This window comes from Oryzias latipes, chromosome 19, assembly GCF_002234675.1.
Source record: "Oryzias latipes chromosome 19, ASM223467v1".
NCBI lineage: Eukaryota > Metazoa > Chordata > Actinopteri > Beloniformes > Adrianichthyidae > Oryzias > Oryzias latipes.
The window spans coordinates 16,003,690-16,025,438 of NC_019877.2; the positions used below are offsets into that span (position 1 = coordinate 16,003,690).

The following is a 21,749-nucleotide window of genomic DNA, read 5'->3' on the forward strand; positions in this document are numbered from 1 at the left end:
ACAACACGAGCCAGAGGTAGGGTCCACAGCCAAGTGTAGAAGCAGGAGCAGAGACGAGGTACACGGTCAGCATTAAACCCTGGTTCAGCACGAAACCAGGGTGCTACTCAATTTTGTCTAACATGCTTAGGTTTCAGGGGTTCAACAACATTGAGTGTACTCCCGAGGGCATTAAAAAACTGATCCTTTATACTAGGACTGATGCTATGGGAGCTAGTCTCAAGAGTATTTGCTCAGCATGTTACTAAGTATTGGCTGAACTGTGAGTTTAAATTCAGATGCAGAACAACCAGTTAAGGTTCTTCTAAGCTGTTTTTTATTCACTGGGGCAGTAGCATGTTCTAATGTAAACCAAGGTAATTAGAAAGTGATCTGAAATAATGGGGTAATGAGGATAGACACTCAGCTGGCTGATCTCTATACCATGAGTTAAAAGAAGGTCCAGGGTGTGCTTGTGATAGTGAGTGGGTTCATTTACGTTTTTTTAGAAACCAATATTATATAATAAAGCTGCAAAAGCATTTCCTAGACAGTCACTAGGGTCTTCAACATGAATATAAAAATCCCACATTATTATAATTTGATCAGAATCTAAAACAGTAGTCGATAGGAAGTCGGAAAACTCAGTTAAAAATTCTGAATATGGGCCGGGGGGGCGCTAAAGAATTATGAATGAAACTTCTTTTTGAGTCTTCCTGTTTGGGGGATAGACAACATGATTATTATAGTTATAAACATGTTTGACTTTAGTGCTGAGGAGTAAGCTAGACTGTGATATTACTGCCAAACCAGCTCCTTTACCTGAAATCCTGGATTTCTGATAGTTATTATAACTGGGAGGGGTTGCTTCATTCAGTCAAGGAGGGAGGAGAGTTTTACACTGCTGATGTGGTCTCGTCCCTGGGTTGTCAGACTGTGCACGGCTAAGGTTAGCAGAAATGTTCTTAGAAAGAAGAGCAGCTCCATCAAAAGTGGGATGAATGCCATCTCTTCCAATGAGACCGGGCTTCCCCCAAAACACGCTCTAATTGTCCACAAAGCCAACACCGTTTTCTGGGCACCATTTAGCTAACCAGCGTGTTAAAGGATGAAAAGCGGCTGTACATTTCATCACTGACTAAGTTCGGCAGCTGACCAGAGAAAATTACATTGTCTGACATTGACTTAGCATGTTTGCACACCGTTTCTATGTTTAATTTGCGAACCTCCGATTGTCTCCGTCGGGCGTCGTTACCGCCTGCGTGAATCCCGATTCAACGTAACGTAGACTTACTCTGAGCTAACATCCTAAGGTTCCCCTCGATATAATTGGTTATGGTTTGTCTCGTATGAAGGTGAAGGGAGAAAATGACAAACCATTCCTTACCACTGTCATGCAGACCAAAAGAACGCATGACTTTTGTTTCTTTGAAAGCATTTGATATGGGTCAATAATTAAATCAATAGAATCCTTCTGATAATGTGTTACTAGGGGGGAAAAATACTCCAAACTGGACTTAAAATGTTTCCCCTTTCAGACTGGTTTCATTCTAACTTTCTTATTCTGTCCATAGAATAAAATAAGCTACAATCAAGTCAAGACTGTAACCCGGTGTCTTTTTTTTAGTTCATTTTTCAAGTGGACAACTTGTTGGTTGCAACCATCTTTGTTTCACTGACACAAACACTTGTCTTCTTTGACCTCAGGTGTGTCAGAAGTCAGGGGAAATCTCCCTGCTGAAGCAGCAGCTGAAAGAGGTGCAGAATGAGCTCGCCCAGCGAGTGGGGGAAATCGTCTCGCTGCGGGGTCAACTTCGAGAGACCCGTGGAGAGCTGACCAACACTCAGGTGCTCCTCCAGGAGGCCCATGGCACAACTCGGACACGGACCATGGAGCTGGAAGTGTGCGAAAACGAGCTTCAGCGCCGCAAAAGTGAAGCTGAGCTGCTCCGAGAAAAGGTTGCATGCCTTGAGGGAGAGCTCGCTCATCTCAAGGAGACCCTGGCGAGTCAGGGTCCAGGAAACAGACAGTGTCAGGTGTTCCAGGACGCCCAGGAGCAGCTGTTAGCATATGAAAGTGATGAGGCGAAGGCCCAGCGGCAGAGCGAGGTAGAAACCCAGCAGAATATGAAGGCTCAGATGGACAGAATGAGATCTGAACTGGCCTACGAGTGCAAGAAGGTTGAGCAACAAGCAGCAAGCTTTGAGCAGGAGCGCAGGATATGGCAGGAGGAGAAGGACAAAGTCATCCGCTACCAGAAACAGCTGCAGGAGAACTATGTGCAGATGTACCGGAGGAACAGGGAGCTGGAGCAGCAGCTGCAGGAGCTAAGCCTGGAACTGGAGAGCAGAGAGGAGGACGAGGGCAGCGGCAACGAGATCAACTTTGATGACGTTGCAGCCACGGAGATCTGACCCTTGCAGTGTGAATGGTCTCTGCGAAGTCTTTTATCTGTAGAACCATGGTCTCTGTGACTGCTGTCGCACTTGAAAGCCATCGACCTTTAACAGTCATCTGCCCCGCCGCTTCTCGGCCCATTCATCAACGCCTGTGTTGACGAGCGCACTGACCAACCTGTCCTGGTGGATCTCACTTTAGATGTTTGTGTGTGTGTGAGTAAGTTCACCCAAACTTTTGCTCTCCTACTCCATTTTTCTGCCGTGCCGGTCATGACTCCACCCTCCCTGCTGTGTTTAACACCACTCTCCCACTAAAGGCCGCCCACGCTTGTCACCTTTTAGTGAATGTGGGAAACCACACATTCAACATGTCAAAGTAGGCTTCATAAACCAGAGTTGCAAGTCTGTGAACATGTTGATGTGCTGTCACACTTGAACGGGTCTTTATGTAAATTCCATTATGACCAAACTAAAAACTTTTTACACATGGAGAGATGAGTTGGACTGAAAATATAGTTTTATAACCAAAACGTTAATTGAGCCTTTTTTTAGATGTGCTGGAACACGAATCCTTAATAAAAAAGAATGGTTTTGTAAAGTTAATCAACTAATTATCAGTAATTGAACACGAGCAGCCCCTTTTCAAAGTGTATTCCATCATTTAGCCACGTTTGAAGCATCTGTCAACAGACTCATAACACTAATGACCTGAAGTTTTCATTGCACAAGATTTACCATTGGAAAACCTTTATTATGGCTTTGGTGTATTGAAGTATCTTATTACCATTTTCCTAATATCTCCATATAAAGTATTCTGTATTTATGGGACACAGTTTTGCACTTAGACCTGAATGTTTCCATCTAAAAGCTTTTTTGGCATTTTTCTGAGTCCTAAAAATGACTACTGCACTGCATCTGTCAGATACTAGATTTACATGAAAGAAGTCCATTCAATGAAGAATCTTTGCCACCTACTAGTAAATGAAGTGGACTTGCAGCACTGTTTTCTCATCAAAATAAAAGCATATCCACTGTGAATAGACCAAAGCAATATCCCAAACATATTTTGCTTGTAAGGTTATAATTACTGTATAATAACATATAAGTGTGGACGTTTATTTTGCATAATTTTATAATCCTCAATATTTTTATGAAGATATCAAATTCATATTTTCATGCTGTACAGTTCTTGAACAAACCCACTGTGGTTATATTAATAAAAGAATAAACTTCAACAGTTTGTTTTGATTTAAATCTACATTTTGACATGTTGGCAATCTTTGGTAGCAAATTCTAGAAATTGGGTCTGTACGAGAATGTGTATGGCAAAGATGTTTATTTCTGGACACTGTTGTTTAAAAAGTACATTTTTTTTAAGTTCTTACAACAAAGGACACTTTGTTATACAATTCACCTTTTTATCCTGTACATTATTAAGACAATATCTTGATCTTATGTTGCCATGGATTGCATACATTAAAGTGGTGTTGCCATGCACACAGGCTGCTGGGGTGGAAAATAACAATTTAGAAACATTTATCCCTGTTGCTTTTACACATTTTCAACATCAACATCATGTAAAGGTCTGTTAAATTTGTTGAATTTTTAGTTAAAACAGTCCTTATTTAAATTATGTGTGTCCCTTTCCAGGAGCATAAACTCTTATTTTTTCCAGGCCATCAAGTTGTCTTCTTTTATTTTGAATTGTATCTTCAACTTAATAACAATAGCAACAGTATTTTATGCTAAATCCCTGCAGGCTGATTACTGGGTGTTTTTTTGAATTCATAAAAGAGAGTTCTTGTCTGCTTTTCAAGTTTTTTTAGGAACCTTGACTACAAACACCATGGGGTCTTTGGCCTTATTGCTGAAGGCTTTCCGGATAGCATCGACAGCGTGCTGGTGAGTCACTCCTCGCAGGGAAACACCGTCGACCGAGACCAACTCAAATCCAGCCTAAAAGCCAAAAACAATGGTCTTAAAATTAATCAGAATTATTAAAAAAAGGGAATTATAAAATCACAGAGAGGCACTAATTTTAATTAACCAGTAGCAAGTGGAACATACAAAAAAAATATTTTACTTATGTGGAAACTTTCAAATCAAGCAAATTAAGCTTTAGAAATCTGGCATGTTTTTTTTCCCCAATTTACTGTAATCTTAGGTGAAATTAATTTAACAATTAAAAGAATTATATATTTTTTTACAGCTTATTAGTTAGTATTTACTGAGTTTAAGTAAAATCAGTTATTGTGTAAAGGTATAAATGAACCCTATAAATATCCTCTAAATATGGGGTGGGGAACACCAGGTCTCAAGGCTTGGTGTCTGAATGTTTTCCTGAAATCCATTCCCTACTCACGGCTGACTACCCTGTGTTCAGCCATTTAGAACATACTAGAGCAGGGCATGTTGGGAAACAACATTTCCCCCCCCTCTGCTCTGTTTACCTTCAGCACGTCACAGCTGGAGGCAGCTCCTCCAGGAAAAATCTTCTCAATCTTCACCTCGGGTTGTACCTTTGACTCCATCCCACCAGATATGCTGATGCCTGCAGCATCACAATGCAAACATGAGGTTAATTATTAAAGTGTAAATATAGTGCCACCATTTCTGAAAAGCTAACTTTTAGTGCAAAACCTTATATTTGTGTCGTGTGGATGTCAACGTTGGTCTCTAAAGCAGGAAAATGTGGATTAAACAAAAAAAATATTTTCATGTTTACCCAGAGACTGTTTGGTCTTAGAGATGCTGACGGTTTTTAGGTGATACTGCTGCTCTTCGTGGGGAGAACCATTGGGTCTGATCTCGGCGGAAGCCTTCGTTTGTTCATTCCCTTCTTGCTCACTGCATCCTGCACTGAACACCTGTGACAGCAAAGGCCGAGTCCTGCCAGCGGCACTCTGCACCGTAAACATGGCGTTTTTACTCATGTTTCCACTTTTCTCCTTTTTGCCTTTAGAGTGCGTTTTCCTGAGAGCAGACCGCCCTCTCTCTGAGTTTTTTCCCATCTTGTCTGAAGGGGAGTGCAAAGAAACCTCGTCAAAGTGAACTGAGCGGATGGTGCCAAAGTCTGTCCGGAGAGGATGGTGGTGGGTCAGCAACCAGTTAGGAGGAACTAAGCTGGCAGAGGAGGGGCTAAGATCTTTGGATGTGCTGTATTCATCCACTGGTATATCCAGCAGAGGGGAGAAGGATCTTGGAACCTGTGGCTTATCTCTGGCTGCTGGCAGCCCACCGAGGCTGAGCTTCTCTAGCTCTTCCAGCAGGTGGCTCTCCTCCTCCACCTCCTCAGCACTGTGGAGCTCAAAGCCTCCCCTGTAATCTGCAGAGCATACAAAAGTTATCAATTTCTGACCGTTTTTGAGTGTTTAATTTTAAAGTATTTAAGCACAGATATGAAAATCTAAGCAGCCACCATTTAAGCTAGAATAAAGATGTAAAAAACTGTACTACTAGCCTGGTATGGGAGTGATGAGGCGACGTTTTGGTGCTCGACCAGAAGCTGGAGAGCGAAGAGGAGGAGTGCGAACTGCAGAGCAGAGATAAAAGAAATGCTGACTCACAGAAAAACCCACATTTTTCGATAATATTTAACAAGATTGTGTTTTTCAAAGGTTTTCCTGACTTTCACATGCTTTATTTCATTATTGGCTTATCACCCTTTACGTTCTTAAAAGAAATGATCCATGACGTATTTAAGCTTGAAAATGGATGATGCATACCTGAGCGATGCTTGAGGATATTGTAAGCTTCTACTTCAACTGAGGTCACTATACTGTTGAACACACTTAGATCAAGTGGTGCAAGCAGTAGTCTGAGAAAAAAAAAGAAAACAAAAACTAGATAAGTTGCATCACCTGTGATAATGCTAGGGTGAAGATATTTTCTGCTAAATGTGGTCGCTGAAGATGTTTTGGCAATTTAAAAAATTGCTGAAAGAATTTGCTGAAAATGAGTTAGCATAATGCTCAATCCTACTTTATTAGAAAGTTACTTTAAGAGATGAAAACAAACTTTTTAAAGCTAGCATGATACTAACATGAAGACATGTTATTAATCTACTTAAAATACGGATACAAACTGAATTTACACCAAACACGTGTAATGAAGTGGATGTGTTATGGATTTACAGCAAACAGTGAATAAAAAACATGCACGTGTCATTGAAACAGCCAAAGGTCCCCTGGAATTATGCAAAAACTGTATCAGAAGCTGTGGTTACTTGGACAATAGTAATCGGGAAAAAAACGGCTGATCAGAATAAAAATGCCTCATCTAACCACACCGTTCGGAATACCCTGCCCCGATCAAGATAGGTGGGTTATGCTGATTGTTGATCCGATCGTGGTGCATGCAAACAGTTTATTCTGATTGTGATTCACTACTGGGCTGGCTTTTACGTCGTGCGTAGACGTTGTGGCGCTTCAGAGCAGGCGCAAACAGGACCAGCCGGCTGCTCAGCGCAAGCGAAGCATGACTCTGAGCAGAGCAGCCGGACCCGTAACTTCGTGTTTGTGAGCATGGGAGGGTGCTTTGTTACTGTGTGAGCATCTGAGAAGGTTTCAGACCGCTGTCCGTCCGGCTGCTCTGTGTGAGTGAGCTGCTGGACTCAGGAGAACCTTTTCTCCCAGTTTCGCAATAAGAAAGAATTATGAAAACAATTTAGTCCTTGCAGTTTAGGTTTGCTGCAGGACATAATTAAGCTTTATCACTTTCAATGTGTCTCAGCTTTATTTAAAAAGTTGTTATTCAGTAATTTTGGAAAAGCTTTATCTGAAACAGAAGTCTTAAAGCTCCTCTTGCAATTATTGTTCCTTCCATTGCATGAATGTTATTGCATTCTATTACAGTTCATTTATTATGAATAGTTTACAGATTTTTTGAGAGCATAGCTCTTTTTTTTCCCTCATACCGGATTTCTCTCAGCAGCAGCAGCTTTTCAGGTCGGTCCAGCACGACCAGCAGGTGGTGTACCAGGTCCTCCACAGACCGTTCTGATACATACTTAAAGAGTTAAAGATTTTTGAATCAGAATTCAATACAATACATAATTTCTAATCAGATTACAGAACTGACAAACATTGTCAGAGAAAATAAATACTTGGAAATAAACATTAATAGTTTGTGATCCTTGTTTTAGTTAAAAACCTCACCCTTTGACATGCTTTCATCACAGCAGGCATCTCCTCCTCAGTCAGCAGCCTACAGGCCATGTCCTCCACCACTCCAAGCATCTCTGCATTTGGCATCTGCCCATCTAAAAATATTACACAGCAACGTAAGAAATATGATTATTAAGGATTAAGTCTGCCAGACAGGACAAATAACAAGGACAGCAGCATTCAAAAACTTAAGCTAAAAAAAAACAGTGTTCAGAACAACATGCTGCATAAAAACAAACTCTGACTCTGAAGATCTAAATATTAGAATTAAAAGCCAAATGGACAGAAATAATAAAAACTCAGATTGTAAACTTGCAAAGTTACAGTGTATATTTTTCATTGTATTCTGTTTGGTCTCGTAGTCGGCGTTTGATGCCACTAAAAGCAAAAAAACTGGAAAAAAAAGATTAAAAGTAACTTAAACCATGGTCGGGTTGAATACTCGATTCTGATTGGCTGCTGGGTGTGCATTAAAACCTGATAACCACACGGTGAAAAAAGAAGTTCTGGTCAGCTAGCTTAAATGTTTTGTATCACTGCGCCGGCTTCTTTAACACAACCTTTTGCTTCATCATCTGGACAAAAACAAGCGGTACGAGATGAACTTTCTCTCTGAATTGATGCTTTATTCAACCCATCGGGTTACGTGATGCGGTGCGCCACATCACGTAACATATAGTCCGCTTTTTGTGAGAAAAGCTATCCAAATCGGAAAAAAAACAAGAATTAAGGACTAAAACCTGGTTAATATGTATTGCTTTTGTAACTGACCATGGTATAAGCGGGTTAAATGCCTTCGAAGTATGCGTTATTACTTTTTAACGCACTTTGCGGAAGCAACCGGTTCAGACTTCCACGGCGTGCGTTAAAAAGTAATAAACGCACACTTTGTCGGCCATTAACCCTTACTTATACCATGGTCCGGGAGAATACTCAATTCTGATTGGCTGCTGGGTGTGCGTTAAAAAGTGATATACCACAGGATAACCGCACGGTAAAAGAAAGAAGCTTCTTTAAAACAACCTTTTGCTTCATCATTTGGACAAAAACAAGCAGTAAGAGCTGTATTTTCTCTCTGAGCTGATGTTTTATTCAACCCATCGGAAAGCTCAGCATATATATATCGCTTTATGTCGCCGAATCTTGATTGCAGTGGTTGTGCGGTGCGACGTGGACTATTTGTTATGTGGTGCGGCGCAACGTAACAAATAGTTTGATTTTTTGAGAAAAGCGATCCAAATTGGAAAAAAACAAGAATTAAGGACTAAAAACTGGTTACTATTTATTTCTTTTGTATGGTATAAGCGGGTTAAAGCCCTTCGAAGTATGCATTATCACTTTTTAATGCACGCCATGGAAGCAACAGGCTTCCACGGCGTGGCGTGCGTTATGTTGATCTGTTTTTTTTCTGAAAAGCAGAACGTTATTGATTTCCTATAGCAAAAAGTAGGTTAATTTAAGTGTAATACGAATGTACTTAGTCTATACTAAAAGTGAGGCATTACACTTGAAATTTACTTTTTATACGCTATCTATATATTGTGAAATTAAAATTTTTTCAATTGAGTCTGAAGAAGTACTCAGAATCCTTATTACACTACACCTACATGCAGTGGTCTCCAAACTTGTTTAGGTTTAACCGGTTTAACACATGGAACGGACCTAACGGGCCGGTTTGTGTTCAATATTTTGAAGCGTCCAGTTTCTGAAAAAACACTTTTACAAATTTAAATGCTCCTACAAGAAATTTTGCTTAAAATTCATTCATTCATCTTCTTAACCGTTTATTCCCTTTCGGGGTCACGGGGTTGCCGGAGCCTATCCCGGCCACTTGGGCGTAGGCAAGGGATGCCCTGGACTGGTCGCCAGTCTGTCGCAGGGTAGAATATCCTCAATCACACATCCATTCACTGTCACACTCACACCATGGACAATTTAGAGTTGCCAATCAACCTATTTAGCATGTTTTTGGACGGTGGGAGGAAGCCGGATATCCCGGAGAAAACCCAAGCATGCACGGGGAGAACATGCAAACTCCACACAGAAAGGTCCCCCATTGATGTTGTGTTTTTCCATGTCCCCCAGCCGGGACTTGAACCGGGGGCCTTCTTGCTGTGAGGCAAGAGCGCTAACCACTGCGCCACCGTGCAGCCTAAAATAACCTAAAAACATTTTTTTACAGATGATGAAGATTCAATGAAACAAAGTTATTTATTCGTAGAAGTTGTTTCTTGTTTGGCGCGACATGATGGCTTTGGTCTTATTGTCGAACAAAAACGTCTTTCAATGTATTTTGTCAGTAAATAGCAGCTTTATGTTTCTTTGAAGTTGAAAGCTCTTCTTCGGTTTCCTCACTGACTCTTTTTTTCCCTGAAGAAACTTTCCAAATATGTTTTTTGTTTGGTTTTTATGAGCCTTTTAGCTTTGGGCTTTTAACTTAGCGGTCCAAGCAGCTGCTTAAAGTCCTGTGACCAAGGCGAACAACTCGATCATAGACGGATGTGGTGAACAAAATCCGGTAATTTTCAAAAACTTCCAAAAGAATCAGAAAACTTCCTTTAGAATCAGGAAATAAACAAAATAGAAATAATATAAATATGTATTTTTAATAATAATCTGCTAATGTATTTTTTTCGCTGTCAGCCACTCGGTACCAAGTGGCCCAGGCACCAGAACCAGTCCATGGCCCAGGGGTTGGGGACCCCTGATCAATAGTACATTTGCTATACAGATATTCAAGTATACTTAATGAAATAAACTTCAAGTGTACTGCTTTATCACCACAATCAAAGATGGAGGAAATACCCCAATATTACTCCAAACTACAATATGAAACAAACAGTTCCTGAGGAAAAAACTTTTTAAAATTATTTTACGCAAATCTTTTTTTTTTTGAACAAGAGCTGCTTTAAAATTAGGTTCTGTGATACAACTGGGAAGAAACTATTGCTACTGCGAGGACACTAACATTACCTTTGCCGGTCTTGTCAGTGGATGGAGACTTGGAGCGCCCCTTGGAGGTGTCTCTCCTCCGTCCTCCTTTGAACAGCAGGTTGACAAGTGTCTTTGAGCGCTGCAGGGTACTCCTCTTTCCCAGATCTTTCCCTTTCTGCTTCTTCTCCTTCTTCTGTTTAATCTCTATGATTATACAACAACAGCAACTCATTTTATGAGTCTTCAGGACTATCTGCTGGATTTCAGGAGCCCTTAGTGCCAGTTTACCTGCTACTGTGACTTGGCTTTGAGACCTGGTGATGGGTCTGCTGGGTCTGCTGAGTGCCAGGAGAACTGCTGTTTTGGGTGACTCTTTCCTTGGAGTGCTCACCTGCCCTCGAATCGCCGTGTCTTTGAGCAGAGTGATTGGTCCAAGGCTGCGAGTCGTGTCAGCTGCTGCCCTCTGAGAGGGAAAGTCAGTCTGGATGGCGGTTTCGGTTCGCTCTGATTCAGATCTTAAAGTCCGAAGAACAGAGAGTGAAAATTTGAAAGTTTGATGCGTTAAGTTTCCAAAATAAAAGAAAGTATGCAGAAAACAAGGGTACTGGCTGACCTTTGGTCCTCGGTGGAGATGCAGACATCCACCATGTCTGAAGGAAACGGCAGACTGGGTGGAAACATGACCTGAGAAAGGCCGCTCAGGGAGCTGACTGGAGTCCCAGATGACAACGATGAGGTGGAGGAGTTTGAGTCTGAACCCTGGGAGGAAGGTTTCTTTGTACCATTAGCCACTAAAAAGACACAGTATGATCTTAGAAGACACTTTCTTCCTCCAACACTGACATTCAAAACATAAATACACCTACGTTTATTCAACCAGCTGTACTCTGCTATCATCTCCTTGTAGGCAGGGTATCGCCCTGCTTCCTGTAAAGATATGACCACAGATTGGATACAGTAGAAAAGCCAAAACATTTATGGGGATGGCAACTTTTGATAAGGAGTTATCATGCAAGCACACAAAGATCCAAAGAAAAATCTCCTCTTTTCCTGCTTTCTAGTAACCTTTGATAGCGGAAATGCTTCCATCTTCAGGAAACGTTTCATCTTTCACAGAGAAGGGCAAAGGATTCCAAAACTAAAGTTACACAAAACACAGGCTCTGTGTTTTGTTCAGCACCCGATCCCAGCCGCCTGGTGAATAATGCACGCACCATGGCTGTTTTTTCATGGCACGAAACCCAAGCTTAGACAAATTAAGTGAGCGAGGAGTATTCCAACTGCACGCCAGCTGTTAGCCGGGCTGCAGAAACTGCAGCGGCAACCGCTGTGCAGCTATTAAACTCCTGTGCAGCTAAGTTTAAGATGAAAAGACAGGCAGCAGGTCAGAAAGTTCATGCACGAGGCAGGTCATTTTACCAAAGCAGTAATGAAAGAAAGGACAGGCTTTCTAATAGGCACTGCTAGAATGTAAAACAGCCTTTTTTTAGCTTAGTCTGATGGATACAGCAGCCATCCACTAAAACCAATTCCACCATCAATGACTGATTAATTGAAGATGGTAATTTTATTTTCTACATTTATTGGTAAAGATTCTTTCATTTAAAAACATGAAAATGGAAGAAATGCCTCAGAGAAATAAAATATGTGTAATGGTGAGTAGCTTCAAAATGTTGCTTTCAAAAAGGCTTTTTTGTTATTTTCTTCATAAAGCTGTGTTTTTATTCTGTTAAATAATGGGAAAAGGAAAATAGGCAATAAGAATAAAATGAAAAAAATGTACGTAATTCTTTTTCTAAGATCTACCACACTATAAATTGTTTGTAATACTTGTTATTTTCATATAGTAGAGATACTTCAATGTAACTCGTTTAGAAATACTACAATCATAGTTTAGAGTTATATATAACACAAATGATAAAACCGATTAAAAATAGAAGGTAACCTAAAATGACATGAGTATTTCCGCATTTAGAATCAAGAAATATGATGTTATTTTATGACGCTTTAGGAATCCAGAGTGTTAAAAATATATTGAAGTTTGACGTTTACTTGGTTCTTCAAAAGTAACATTTATATTTCTTTAAAAATGCACTAAATTTGATAGAATTATAGAAAAACTAACTAATTATTAATTATTCATGCAATAAATGTACTAAATGTACCCTAAATAAACATACATTTCTGGTCTTTATATTACATGTTTTTTTAAACCGGTTATATTATTTCTACACATGTGAAATGCAGTGTTCTCACCTTGATGGTCAGCATGATATGTGTGTGGCTTTTCAGCACTTCCACCGCGCTGCTATGGCTGATGTCCTCAAAGCTTATGCCATTAGCAGCAAGAATCTGGTCACCGATCTTTATACCATTTTGTTCAGCCAAGCCCCCCGAATCCAACCTAAAGATAGATATGACATCAAACAAAAGAATATTCTGTTTAGTTGAGAAAAATCAAAGAAATCTGTTTGAATTTTATTTTTCTTTCACATTTCACATTTATTTGTTTGTAGGATAAGGACCTTGAGATGTGTCATCTCGTTTTAAAGGGGGGCCCTAACATACAACAAAACAAGCAGATACCAACAGATATAGTTGAAACTTTACATATTTCAAAAACAATGAAGAATTTAAAAATACAGGACAACAAACATGCACACACACACACAAACACACGCCTCTTAGCAATTAGTTTGAGGGGAAGGGAATAAAAAGGCTGGAAAGATATCAAATTCAATCAAAAACTGTTACATGAGTGTTGAAGATGTTCTTAACAGGCATTTTTTTTTTTAAACTTGTCCTGTCCAACAGCTGGGCAGACAGATGAGAGCTCAGGGCCTCTTGTGTTGGACATATTTTACTTTAACAAGAGGGGTTATTAATCTTCAGACAAACCAAAGGTATGTCTGAATAAACCCCTTTTGTAATTGAGGCCAAACTTTATTAATTTCAATCATGTTTGAAAATCTTTGGTGTTGGACCGGACGGAAAAGGAAAGGATGGAAGAAGAGAGAGGGATGTTAGAGAGGGGGGGGGGGGGGGGAGAAGGGTGATAGTAGAAGGGGGGGGGGGATAAGACCATGAAGCAGCATAGAGCAGACAGGTTTACTGGTTGTTTATCATTACGGTAAGGTTAAAATGTAGTACAAAAAGGGCGGGGCCTGTCCACACACACAGTGAAATGTTATCAACACACGGTGGTCAAAAAGCCGTCCCCCAGCCCCCCCCCAGCATAGGGGCCAGGCCACCCCAGCCCAGGGACCCCATCCCCCGAGGCGCCGACACCCCAGGCCCAGCACCACCCACCCCACACAGAGAGCGAGGAGCCAGAAAGCGCCGCCCCCCCCCCCCCGGAGCAAGTACAGCCCCCCCCCCCAGCCAAGCGCCGGCCCTAGAAGAGCTATGGTCAGGCCTCGACGGGACCCAGGCAGCCAAGCGGCTGGGGCAACCGCCAATTGCCTCAGCAGAGACCCCGACCCGTCAATCCCCTAAGGTCCCTTACCAATAGTGGGCTCCCCTCCCCCCCCCAGAAAGCCCCCCCACAGGACAGGGCCGACAAGCCCCAACCCCACCCCACCCAGACCCCGCAGCCAAAGCGGATGACCCCCAGAGCGACCGGGGGCCCCAAGAGGTTTGTCCCGTCCCGTCCCAGAGCCATTTTACCAATATCATTGGTAAAATATACCAATGATATTTTACCAATGATATATTAAAATATTTACCAATCTTTCACACTTTAAATAAGAGTCCGGCACTCTTTAATCAATGTTAATTGTTATTATTGTTACTGACGTCCTACTAAAAACGAGACTAAGACTCGGTGGCTCTGAAAAAATTACCGGTAAGTAGAAAATTTCATTAGCAAATAAATGTCAAAAAAAATATTCTAGAGGTGGGACATTAAATCATGTCCCAAACAAACTACAATCATACTGTTCTTACGATGCCACACATAAAAACAAAGTCACTACATGTTTTATTTTATTTTTTTGTCTGAGTTTAAGACAAAAAGTTTTTAAGGTGCTCTGTAAAAACTTAACCCAAACTTTTGGCATTCGTGTTTATCGTTTTTTACATAACATAAAAATGTGACAAAATTGAAATCCGTTTTCATTAAAGCTGCAACCATCTTGGAATCTGGTTTGATCTGGGATCTCCTGATTCCATGAAAACCTCCTTACTACTAACAATGCAAATTTTCTATACTTGAAAATCTTCCAACCACTGCAGACTACTGAATTAACTTCTTTTGGTATTTACAAATGACACTTGGGACTTTTCAATTATACCAAATGTGAAGGGGTGGAAAGTTGGGAATTTTAGTTTTTGGTAATAAAGAAGATAAAAAATTGTGACTGGACATTTTTTTCCCCTCTGGTAGTCAGGAGGTTAAACATACAAACATCACATCCCCTAAAAAGTTTATTTTGATTTTTTTCTCGTTCTTGATTTTGGAACACACCAACTGCTAACAACTGTAAAACGTTTGACTTCCATAATATTGTTGGAAAAATAACACGATCAATGAATACCAGATACATGAACTTTGATTTTAAACATTTCTTCAAACAGACTTAACGTTTTTACAAAGGTTTCACCACTGCGCAGTCAGACCTGTGACTGACAGAGCTGTAATGGGAATATTGGAGGTAAAAGGATAACCAGCTTTCATTGACAGATATGTGGAGACAAACAGTTTTCTCTGATTGCATTAAACGTTTCCAAACAAATGTTAATCCACTCAACCTCAGAGATAATCAGCTACATAAGCTGGTTTAATTAAAAAAAGATTGATCAACCCTTACTTAGGGATACGGAGTCATTCATAAAAAACAGCAATATTTTTTCTGTTAAAGTCATTCTAGTAATTAACTATATTAATCTAGTTTTTACACAAAAATTGTTTTAGTTTTTTTAATATAAACCCCCCCACAAATTTAGAAATACATGTGTTTAGTTTATTTCACTTGTTTTGTGAAGTGTTTTCAACAACCACACAAAATTGATTTTGAATGTATATTTCTAAAATGTATATTTAAAAAAAAAACGTAATCAAATTACACTGAATTGTGAATTACTGTATCAATACCAAATAAATTTAGTATTCTGCCAGTCAGTATTCTCAATGGAATAAAACATTTCTTTAACTTTAAGAAAACTTCACCCTACATTTCTGTTTACAAGAAAAGTAAAACTGATCTTATTAAGCTTTGCATATTGATCAATAGGGTAGTTAGACTTTATTCCTTATATTTATCTTTTATCTTAGATAAAAAGATTATTATGTTATTCTGACAACATTTAAACATGATTGTTAAATTAATTTGAGCAAATCAAGCAATAAAATAATCAAAAGTAATGTGGCTGAAGATCAGAATCATCAATTCTTGGTTTTTGTCTGAACATTTTCTAAACAAGCTTCTGTGGTTTCTTTCTGTGGTTATAAGACCTACTTGGAGACATAGATGCCTAGGCCAAACTCTTTTCCTCCTCGAATGTTAAAGCCCAGACAGTAGTCATCAGAGGTTGTGTAAAGGTGGACAATCCTTCGGGGGGTGGTGCCTGAGCTGACCTCCGAAGGAGTTTGTCCACTCTCCTCCACCACCATACGCCGACGTACAAGGTCCACCCTGGAAAACAAACAGCACACTTGACTTATCAGCACTCAAGTAGTCACAAAACGGTTAAAATGCTTTATCTTGTTGAGTTCACTCACCAGGTCGTCTTCTCCTTGGAATAACGGATACCTGGGACTTTACCAACCCGCCGAACCACCATCCTCAGCCTGTTGTTGCCAGTCAGAACCTTCACGGCGCTGCTCATGGTGATGCTCTCCAGACTGATGCAATTCACCTCCACCAATTTATCCCCGACCTGCAGGCCAGCTTCCTCTGTCAACCAGCACCCAAACATTATTATAAAGAAAATGCACAGCAATGCTGATGTTACACACACAAGTTTCTATAAAAAGTGTTTCTTACGGGCTGTACTGTTGTCCTCCACCTTACTGACAAAGATGCTGAGGCCATGTTCTGAGCCTCCACGAACACTGAACCCCAGCTTGCCATCCACACTCTTATCCACAGTAACTGTATGAAGATCTTCACTCTCATCACCCCCTAAATGAGTCAAAAGTTTTCAATAAGTTCTATGCACTTTTTTCTAACATAAAGTGATGTAAAATAATGCAATCTTGAACTCTGTGACTAACATAAATGTATAAAATTAAGCTAAAAAATAAATAAAAAAACATGTTTACAAAAGCAGAATTAGTTTAACACAATTATAATTTAGGGAAAATTTTAGGAAATCCAATTGAAATTACTTTGAAAGTTAAATTATATTTTAACAACAGATGCAAATAATAGTTTTTTGCTGACTAAACATTTACTGCACTACAGCTTCTCTGGTTCTGGTGTTTCCTTTTTTCTGTCTATCCATATATAATGTTTAAATTTAGAGACTTTTAAGAATTGTGTGGTTTAATTGTATAGTTTAAATCTTAACCTTTTTTTGTACTTTGATTCTTGATCCCTAAAGTTGTTGTGAGAAATGATTTCCGCCACAGGGGATGAATATGTTCAACAATTCAGATTTAAGCTTCTTTTTTAATGCAAAATACAACTGTTTGTAAAAGGAGATCGTAGGATAATATATTTATACCAGCTTAAAGGAATTTTGCTTTACTGGACCTCTTACTAATCCTTCTGTTAGATACTTTGATCACACAAGGCCACATAATTTTAAAATCCCCCAAAAAACATTTTGAAACAGGTTTTAGATGAAAACTTCAACTTAATGCAGTGTTTAGTCGAACTCTCTCCAGATAGTCAACTTCTACTTACCTTCCACTGGTGAGTTGATGAGAATGACTCGACCCATAGGAGAGGAGGATCGAATTCCATGTCGGCGCTGCTCTTTTTTTCGTAATAGGTTGCGTGTAGCTGTGTGCAAGCCATGGGTCCCGGGGGTCTTCTCCCTGCGGGGCAGATCTGATGAGTGAGCCATGAAGGTTGGAGGGGTCTTCCTTCACAGACACTCCAGCATGAGCTCAGCTCCAAGTGGAGGAGTCTAAAAAAAGGAAGACCTGCATTAAAAATCTCTTTAAAAATGCATTTTTAATCATCTCAATGTTTTTTAATTAAATAAATGACTTTCCAAATGAATTAAACTTACGACTGCAGGTGGTTCTGTGACATGACTGATGTTTTGACTTTCTGGAGTTACACCTTGGCCCATTCCTTCCCATATTGCATCTCCCTCACCTGTCTGAGTCTTAAGTAAAATAAATATATCTTGTGTATTAGTGACCACAAAGTTGGCCCCAAGGCATTTATGCAATTAGTTATAAACAGGTCAATGAGCATAAAATAGTGACATTTTCTCTTTATTGGATTTAGGTGATGCACCAAAAGATATTTTGTAAGACATAATCAAAGGGTGGAGTGGGTAGAAACAGGGTTTAAATGGTCCATTTAAGACAGACCTGATCCAATCCAGTCGCGAGGTCACACGCCGTTTCTATGGTTACCGAACCTGAGGAAAGTGTCGTCACTTTCCTCAGGTGAAGTCCCCTGTTAAGCTTCAGCACCACGGATAGCGACATAAAACACCGGTTAATTTTTTTAACTTATACCAAAACGACTCATTTTAACATTAACTTTTGCCCTAATAAAAAAAGAATGATACAACATCAACATTAATTTGCGTAAACTACACAACCAAAAGCAGTTTGGAGAAGTTATGTAACTGAAACTGAAAGACACTCACCAGACATTTTGTTTCAAAAGTCCACCTCGAATCCTCTATTCTACCAATAAACAGCACCATCAATCGTCGAATATATTTTTTAATTCACTTTCCATGAAGAAGAAACAAAATTAAGTGAGATAATTACTTTAAGAGAGTCCATATATAAAAAAAATGTCGACGCACAGCGACAGTAGCGTATCTGGTTCTGAACAAAGACCCGCCTTCAGTCTGCATTGATTGGCTGAGGAGATTCTTAAAGTGATTGACGGGCTAGTTGACTTGTCAATCTCTCGAAGGCGATCAGAGGCCAAAAAGTCTCACTTAAAGGATAAAATGAGAAAACGAGCAACAGATCTTTAGTTTATGTCAGCAGTTCTTTAAGTAAATAGTGATTTTGTTGAAGACAAGTCTTAGTTTTAAGCGCTTTAAGCCCAAGTACAAGAGGCACTTTTTCTAATTACAAATAAAGTTTGCTTGATTTGAAAAAAAAATATTTTTCGGGCCCACCAAAATAAAAGTCTGTCAGTGTCCTTTCACAGAAAAGAATAAGAAATACATTTTAAATCTTAAACATTCTATCCAACAAATCAATACACACAGAGATTAAAATAAAAACGTACATTTTGTAAATAATTTGAAGAACTATTTTGGAAATTGTCAGCTCTAACTCAAATTTAGGCCCTATTTCTTTTTGACATTAAGAAAATATGGTTTGGTTTAACCGATTATGAAAATAAGCTTACTTTCTTAGTTCTATTCAATAAATCTCTTAAAATATTACATTATTAAAGCTATGTTTAGTAATAAATGGGTCAGCTGCTGGTCAGTTGAGGACCAATTGCCCTCTTACTGTGGGGAGGTTGGGTTCTCCTCCTGGGATGCACTTGGATAGCTGTTCACCCACCCCTAGAGGAGGAGATTTCAACTAAATTTCCACAAACATTTCAATGTTTCCCTGAACAGGTTAAACAGGTGGGAGGCGTGAGGGGAAGTAAAGGACCATCTATAAACTATTTTTAGTTGTGGTATACACCGTTGTGTGCCACCATGTAGGTAAAGTGCTATATATAAAAAGATAAATTAGATTTTAAATTTCAGTCATCACTAGCGTGGGGACAAATTTCTTTTCTAGCAGCAGGGAAGTACAACTAAAAAGTAAAAACAGCATTTAAGTAAACTACACAAATGAGAAAAAAAGCGACATAGCCAAAATGTAAATGTTTCTACTTCATATATTCACATAAATACTTCATATATTTAAGATAAATACAAAACTACATTCACAATGACAAGCTGTGTGGAATTTGAGTGTCGATCCCTTGCCAATTAGAGGGCTAACATAATCGCAAATGATAATTTTTAACGCTAAGATTTTGCAGTTTTTAAAGTTTCAATTTTGAATCAAGTAGCCTAATCAGGACAAGTGTTTAACTAAAGTGACATGTTAAAGTTAAATTTCCTAAATTACAGACTCAATTTTTTTTAAGGTTTAGTAAACTCTACTTGCTACGAGTTACATTTAGCTTTCATCCTACAGAAGGTTTTTTTTTCCTCAAAAAAATGAAAGCACTTTCATAATACATGGAATCTGAAAACAAGATTTCATAAAGTTTTAAATAGCCCACAAAGGCAAGGATTATCCTGGCAAAGAAACCAGCCTTGTTCACTAAAGGAATTCAGTTTGCTTTCAAGGGTCAAGATTTAGATTTCAATCAAGCGTAGAGAAACAAAGATCAAGCACAGACATGTTTTATTGCGCAAATGGGTTTTTGGCTCCCAAGAGGAACAGCAGTACAACCAAGTCAAACAAGACCCAGAGTGTTAAATATCCAGTCTGCTTCTTCCATTGAGTTTAAAGACAGCCTTTCATGAATACACACAGGATCCTGTCAAATGGCATAAAAATGCTCCCTGGATTCCAGAATCCACAAATACAATACCACATGAGTGCAAATATTAAAAAAAAAAAAAACAGGATTCTTTTTTAACTGTAGTATACATCATGTTTCCTTCTAAAGGTCTCGTGTTATTCTTCTCGCAGCGTGGAGGACGTCTGAAATGTTGACCTTGTCTCCAAATTCCATCTCTCTGTGCTCTAGTAATATTCCCTGCAGAGAAAGAAAACAACTTAAAACCCAAATTTGCTTCCCACCACGACTGAAATTTTTAAAAATCAAAGAGGTTTTTACCTGCGGATCCCGACCAATAACAAAAACTCCTCCAAGAACAAAGCCTTCTCCCAAGACGTTTCCCAGGAAGCCTTTTCTGAAGGCCCTCAGGCCGTTAAACCACACTCCAATACGCAGAAAAGCCAAGAGCCCCATCTTCCGCTCACGGGGCCCATAGAAGCGTCTCTGAACAAATCAAAACGATTAAATTAGTCGAAGAAGATTTGTTTTTGTTTTTTTTAAAAGAGAATGCATGACTTTTAGGGGCTCAAGTTTAAAAATGCAGTGAAATAGTCTGAATCTGGTCTGAAAGAGTGCATCCCCAGTCTTTTTAAAAACACAACCTTTTCATCCAAGAAGATCTCTCCCTTGAAGTATGGACGGAAGTTTTGGACCTCAGTGCCAACATCCTCCTTCACAACAGCATACAGAGAGACCCCCAGCTGGTCAAGCTGGGGTTTCAGAGAGGACAGCTCAGCAGCCTCCTAGATGCAAGAGAAGACAACAGAAGCAAAACTCTTATTTGTTTTGGGTTCAGAACATTGCAACCTAAAAAAACAAAAGTATCAATCTGTAACATGCAATGATCCCAGTGGATAAAAAGTAAAAACTTTGTGAAATTACTTTCAATCTTATACTATATTAGGTTAGAAAAAAAAAAATAACTTTCAAAATAAGAGCCTAAATGTATCTTTCTGCACAACAGAGTTTACGGTTTACCTCTCTGCACAAAAATCATCCAGGACGGCGTACTGCCATGATGACAGCTCCAGCCTTTTCCCACAGACACTTGGCCTTGAAAGTCTTGATTTCTGCAGGTAGAAGGTGAAGGGTATACATTAAAAAAAAAAAAAAAAATCCACAAAATTCCCCTTTTTTTTACTACAAATAATGGGGGGGGGGGGGTACTTAACTTAAAGCGCTTGAATTGTTTGAAAGTTACACACTGGGAAGAAACTTCTTACCGCCCGTCAAGGTTTTGAGCTCCGTGTCCTCCAGATGGTTGAGCGTGGCTTTCAAGGGAGCTGACAGAAACATGTCAGTCATGTAGTTCAGAACCCCAGCAATGAGGCCACCGACAGCGGCCACAGCGTCACCAACAATCCCCAAAGCCATTCTGGATCTCTGCACGCGCTCCTTCACTGCATCCCAACTCCACACTCACACAAACTCAGGAGTGGAGACGCATTTAAATTCCAGCAGGGTTTTAGTCACCAGTTTGCTTTTCCCTTCCCAAAGCCCAGCCCTCTTTCAGCCTGAAATGCTGATTAGACACCCAGATTACATGCAGCTGCGCCTGATCTGCGCAGACATCTGACCTTTGAACTGCAGGGCAACAACAAAGCCA

The 21,749-nt window shown here is 39.7% G+C and overlaps 3 protein-coding genes across 6 annotated transcripts in view; 1 reads left to right on the forward strand and 2 right to left on the reverse strand.

Moving 5' to 3' along the window:
• Nucleotides 1–4,058, forward strand: part of lzts2 (leucine zipper tumor suppressor 2) — a 32,850-nt gene extending 28,792 nt beyond the window's left edge. For both annotated transcript variants that reach the window (XM_011488367.3, XM_011488365.3), the window contains one exon: nucleotides 1,687–4,058. In XM_011488367.3, coding sequence (XP_011486669.1) covers nucleotides 1,687–2,394 — 708 coding nt within the window. In that variant the 3' untranslated portion in view covers nucleotides 2,395–4,058. The remainder of the gene's footprint in view (nucleotides 1–1,686) is intronic.
• On the reverse strand, nucleotides 3,699–18,470 carry pdzd7 (PDZ domain containing 7). 3 transcript variants are annotated; one of them, XM_023949475.1, is made up of 18 exons: nucleotides 18,252–18,470; nucleotides 17,658–17,756; nucleotides 17,327–17,460; nucleotides 16,463–16,600; nucleotides 16,198–16,372; nucleotides 15,935–16,111; nucleotides 12,735–12,882; nucleotides 11,345–11,405; nucleotides 11,092–11,269; nucleotides 10,767–10,993; nucleotides 10,518–10,682; nucleotides 7,536–7,639; nucleotides 7,295–7,386; nucleotides 6,105–6,196; nucleotides 5,840–5,911; nucleotides 5,105–5,704; nucleotides 4,830–4,930; nucleotides 3,699–4,335 (listed from the first exon to the last, which is right to left on the reverse strand). In XM_023949475.1, exons 2-18 carry the CDS (start codon nucleotides 17,678–17,680, stop codon nucleotides 4,192–4,194), a joined length of 2,631 nt encoding a protein of 876 aa, XP_023805243.1. In that variant the 5' UTR covers nucleotides 17,681–17,756; nucleotides 18,252–18,470; the 3' UTR covers nucleotides 3,699–4,191. The 3 variants fall into 3 exon arrangements, with proteins under 3 accessions (XP_023805243.1, XP_023805244.1, XP_023805242.1); XM_023949476.1 differs by lacking the exon at nucleotides 18,252–18,470 and adding an exon at nucleotides 17,968–18,232; XM_023949474.1 differs by lacking the exon at nucleotides 18,252–18,470 and having other exon boundaries at nucleotides 17,327–17,552; nucleotides 17,658–18,231.
• A 1,496-nt stretch (nucleotides 18,471–19,966) lies between these two features.
• LOC101165010 (redox-regulatory protein FAM213A-like) lies at nucleotides 19,967–21,652 on the reverse strand. Its single transcript, XM_004080605.4, has 5 exons — nucleotides 21,367–21,652; nucleotides 21,122–21,213; nucleotides 20,746–20,886; nucleotides 20,423–20,587; nucleotides 19,967–20,341 (listed from the first exon to the last, which is right to left on the reverse strand). The coding sequence occupies exons 1-5, from the start codon at nucleotides 21,515–21,517 to the stop codon at nucleotides 20,246–20,248; spliced, it is 645 nt and encodes a 214-aa protein (XP_004080653.2). The 5' UTR covers nucleotides 21,518–21,652; the 3' UTR covers nucleotides 19,967–20,245.
• Nucleotides 21,653–21,749: the final 97 nt, after the last annotated feature.

Coding starts and splice junctions, on each gene's coding strand:
- pdzd7 (XM_023949474.1), bottom strand. CDS start 17,489: ATGGCTCACTCATCAGATCTGCCCCGCAGGGAGAAGACCCCCGGGACC. Junction 4,931..5,104: donor TAAGACCAAACAGTCTCTGG/GTAAACATGAAA, acceptor GTGATGCTGCAG/GCATCAGCATATCTGGTGGG. Junction 4,336..4,829: donor CCAGCTGTGACGTGCTGAAG/GTAAACAGAGCA, acceptor TTTGGCTTTTAG/GCTGGATTTGAGTTGGTCTC.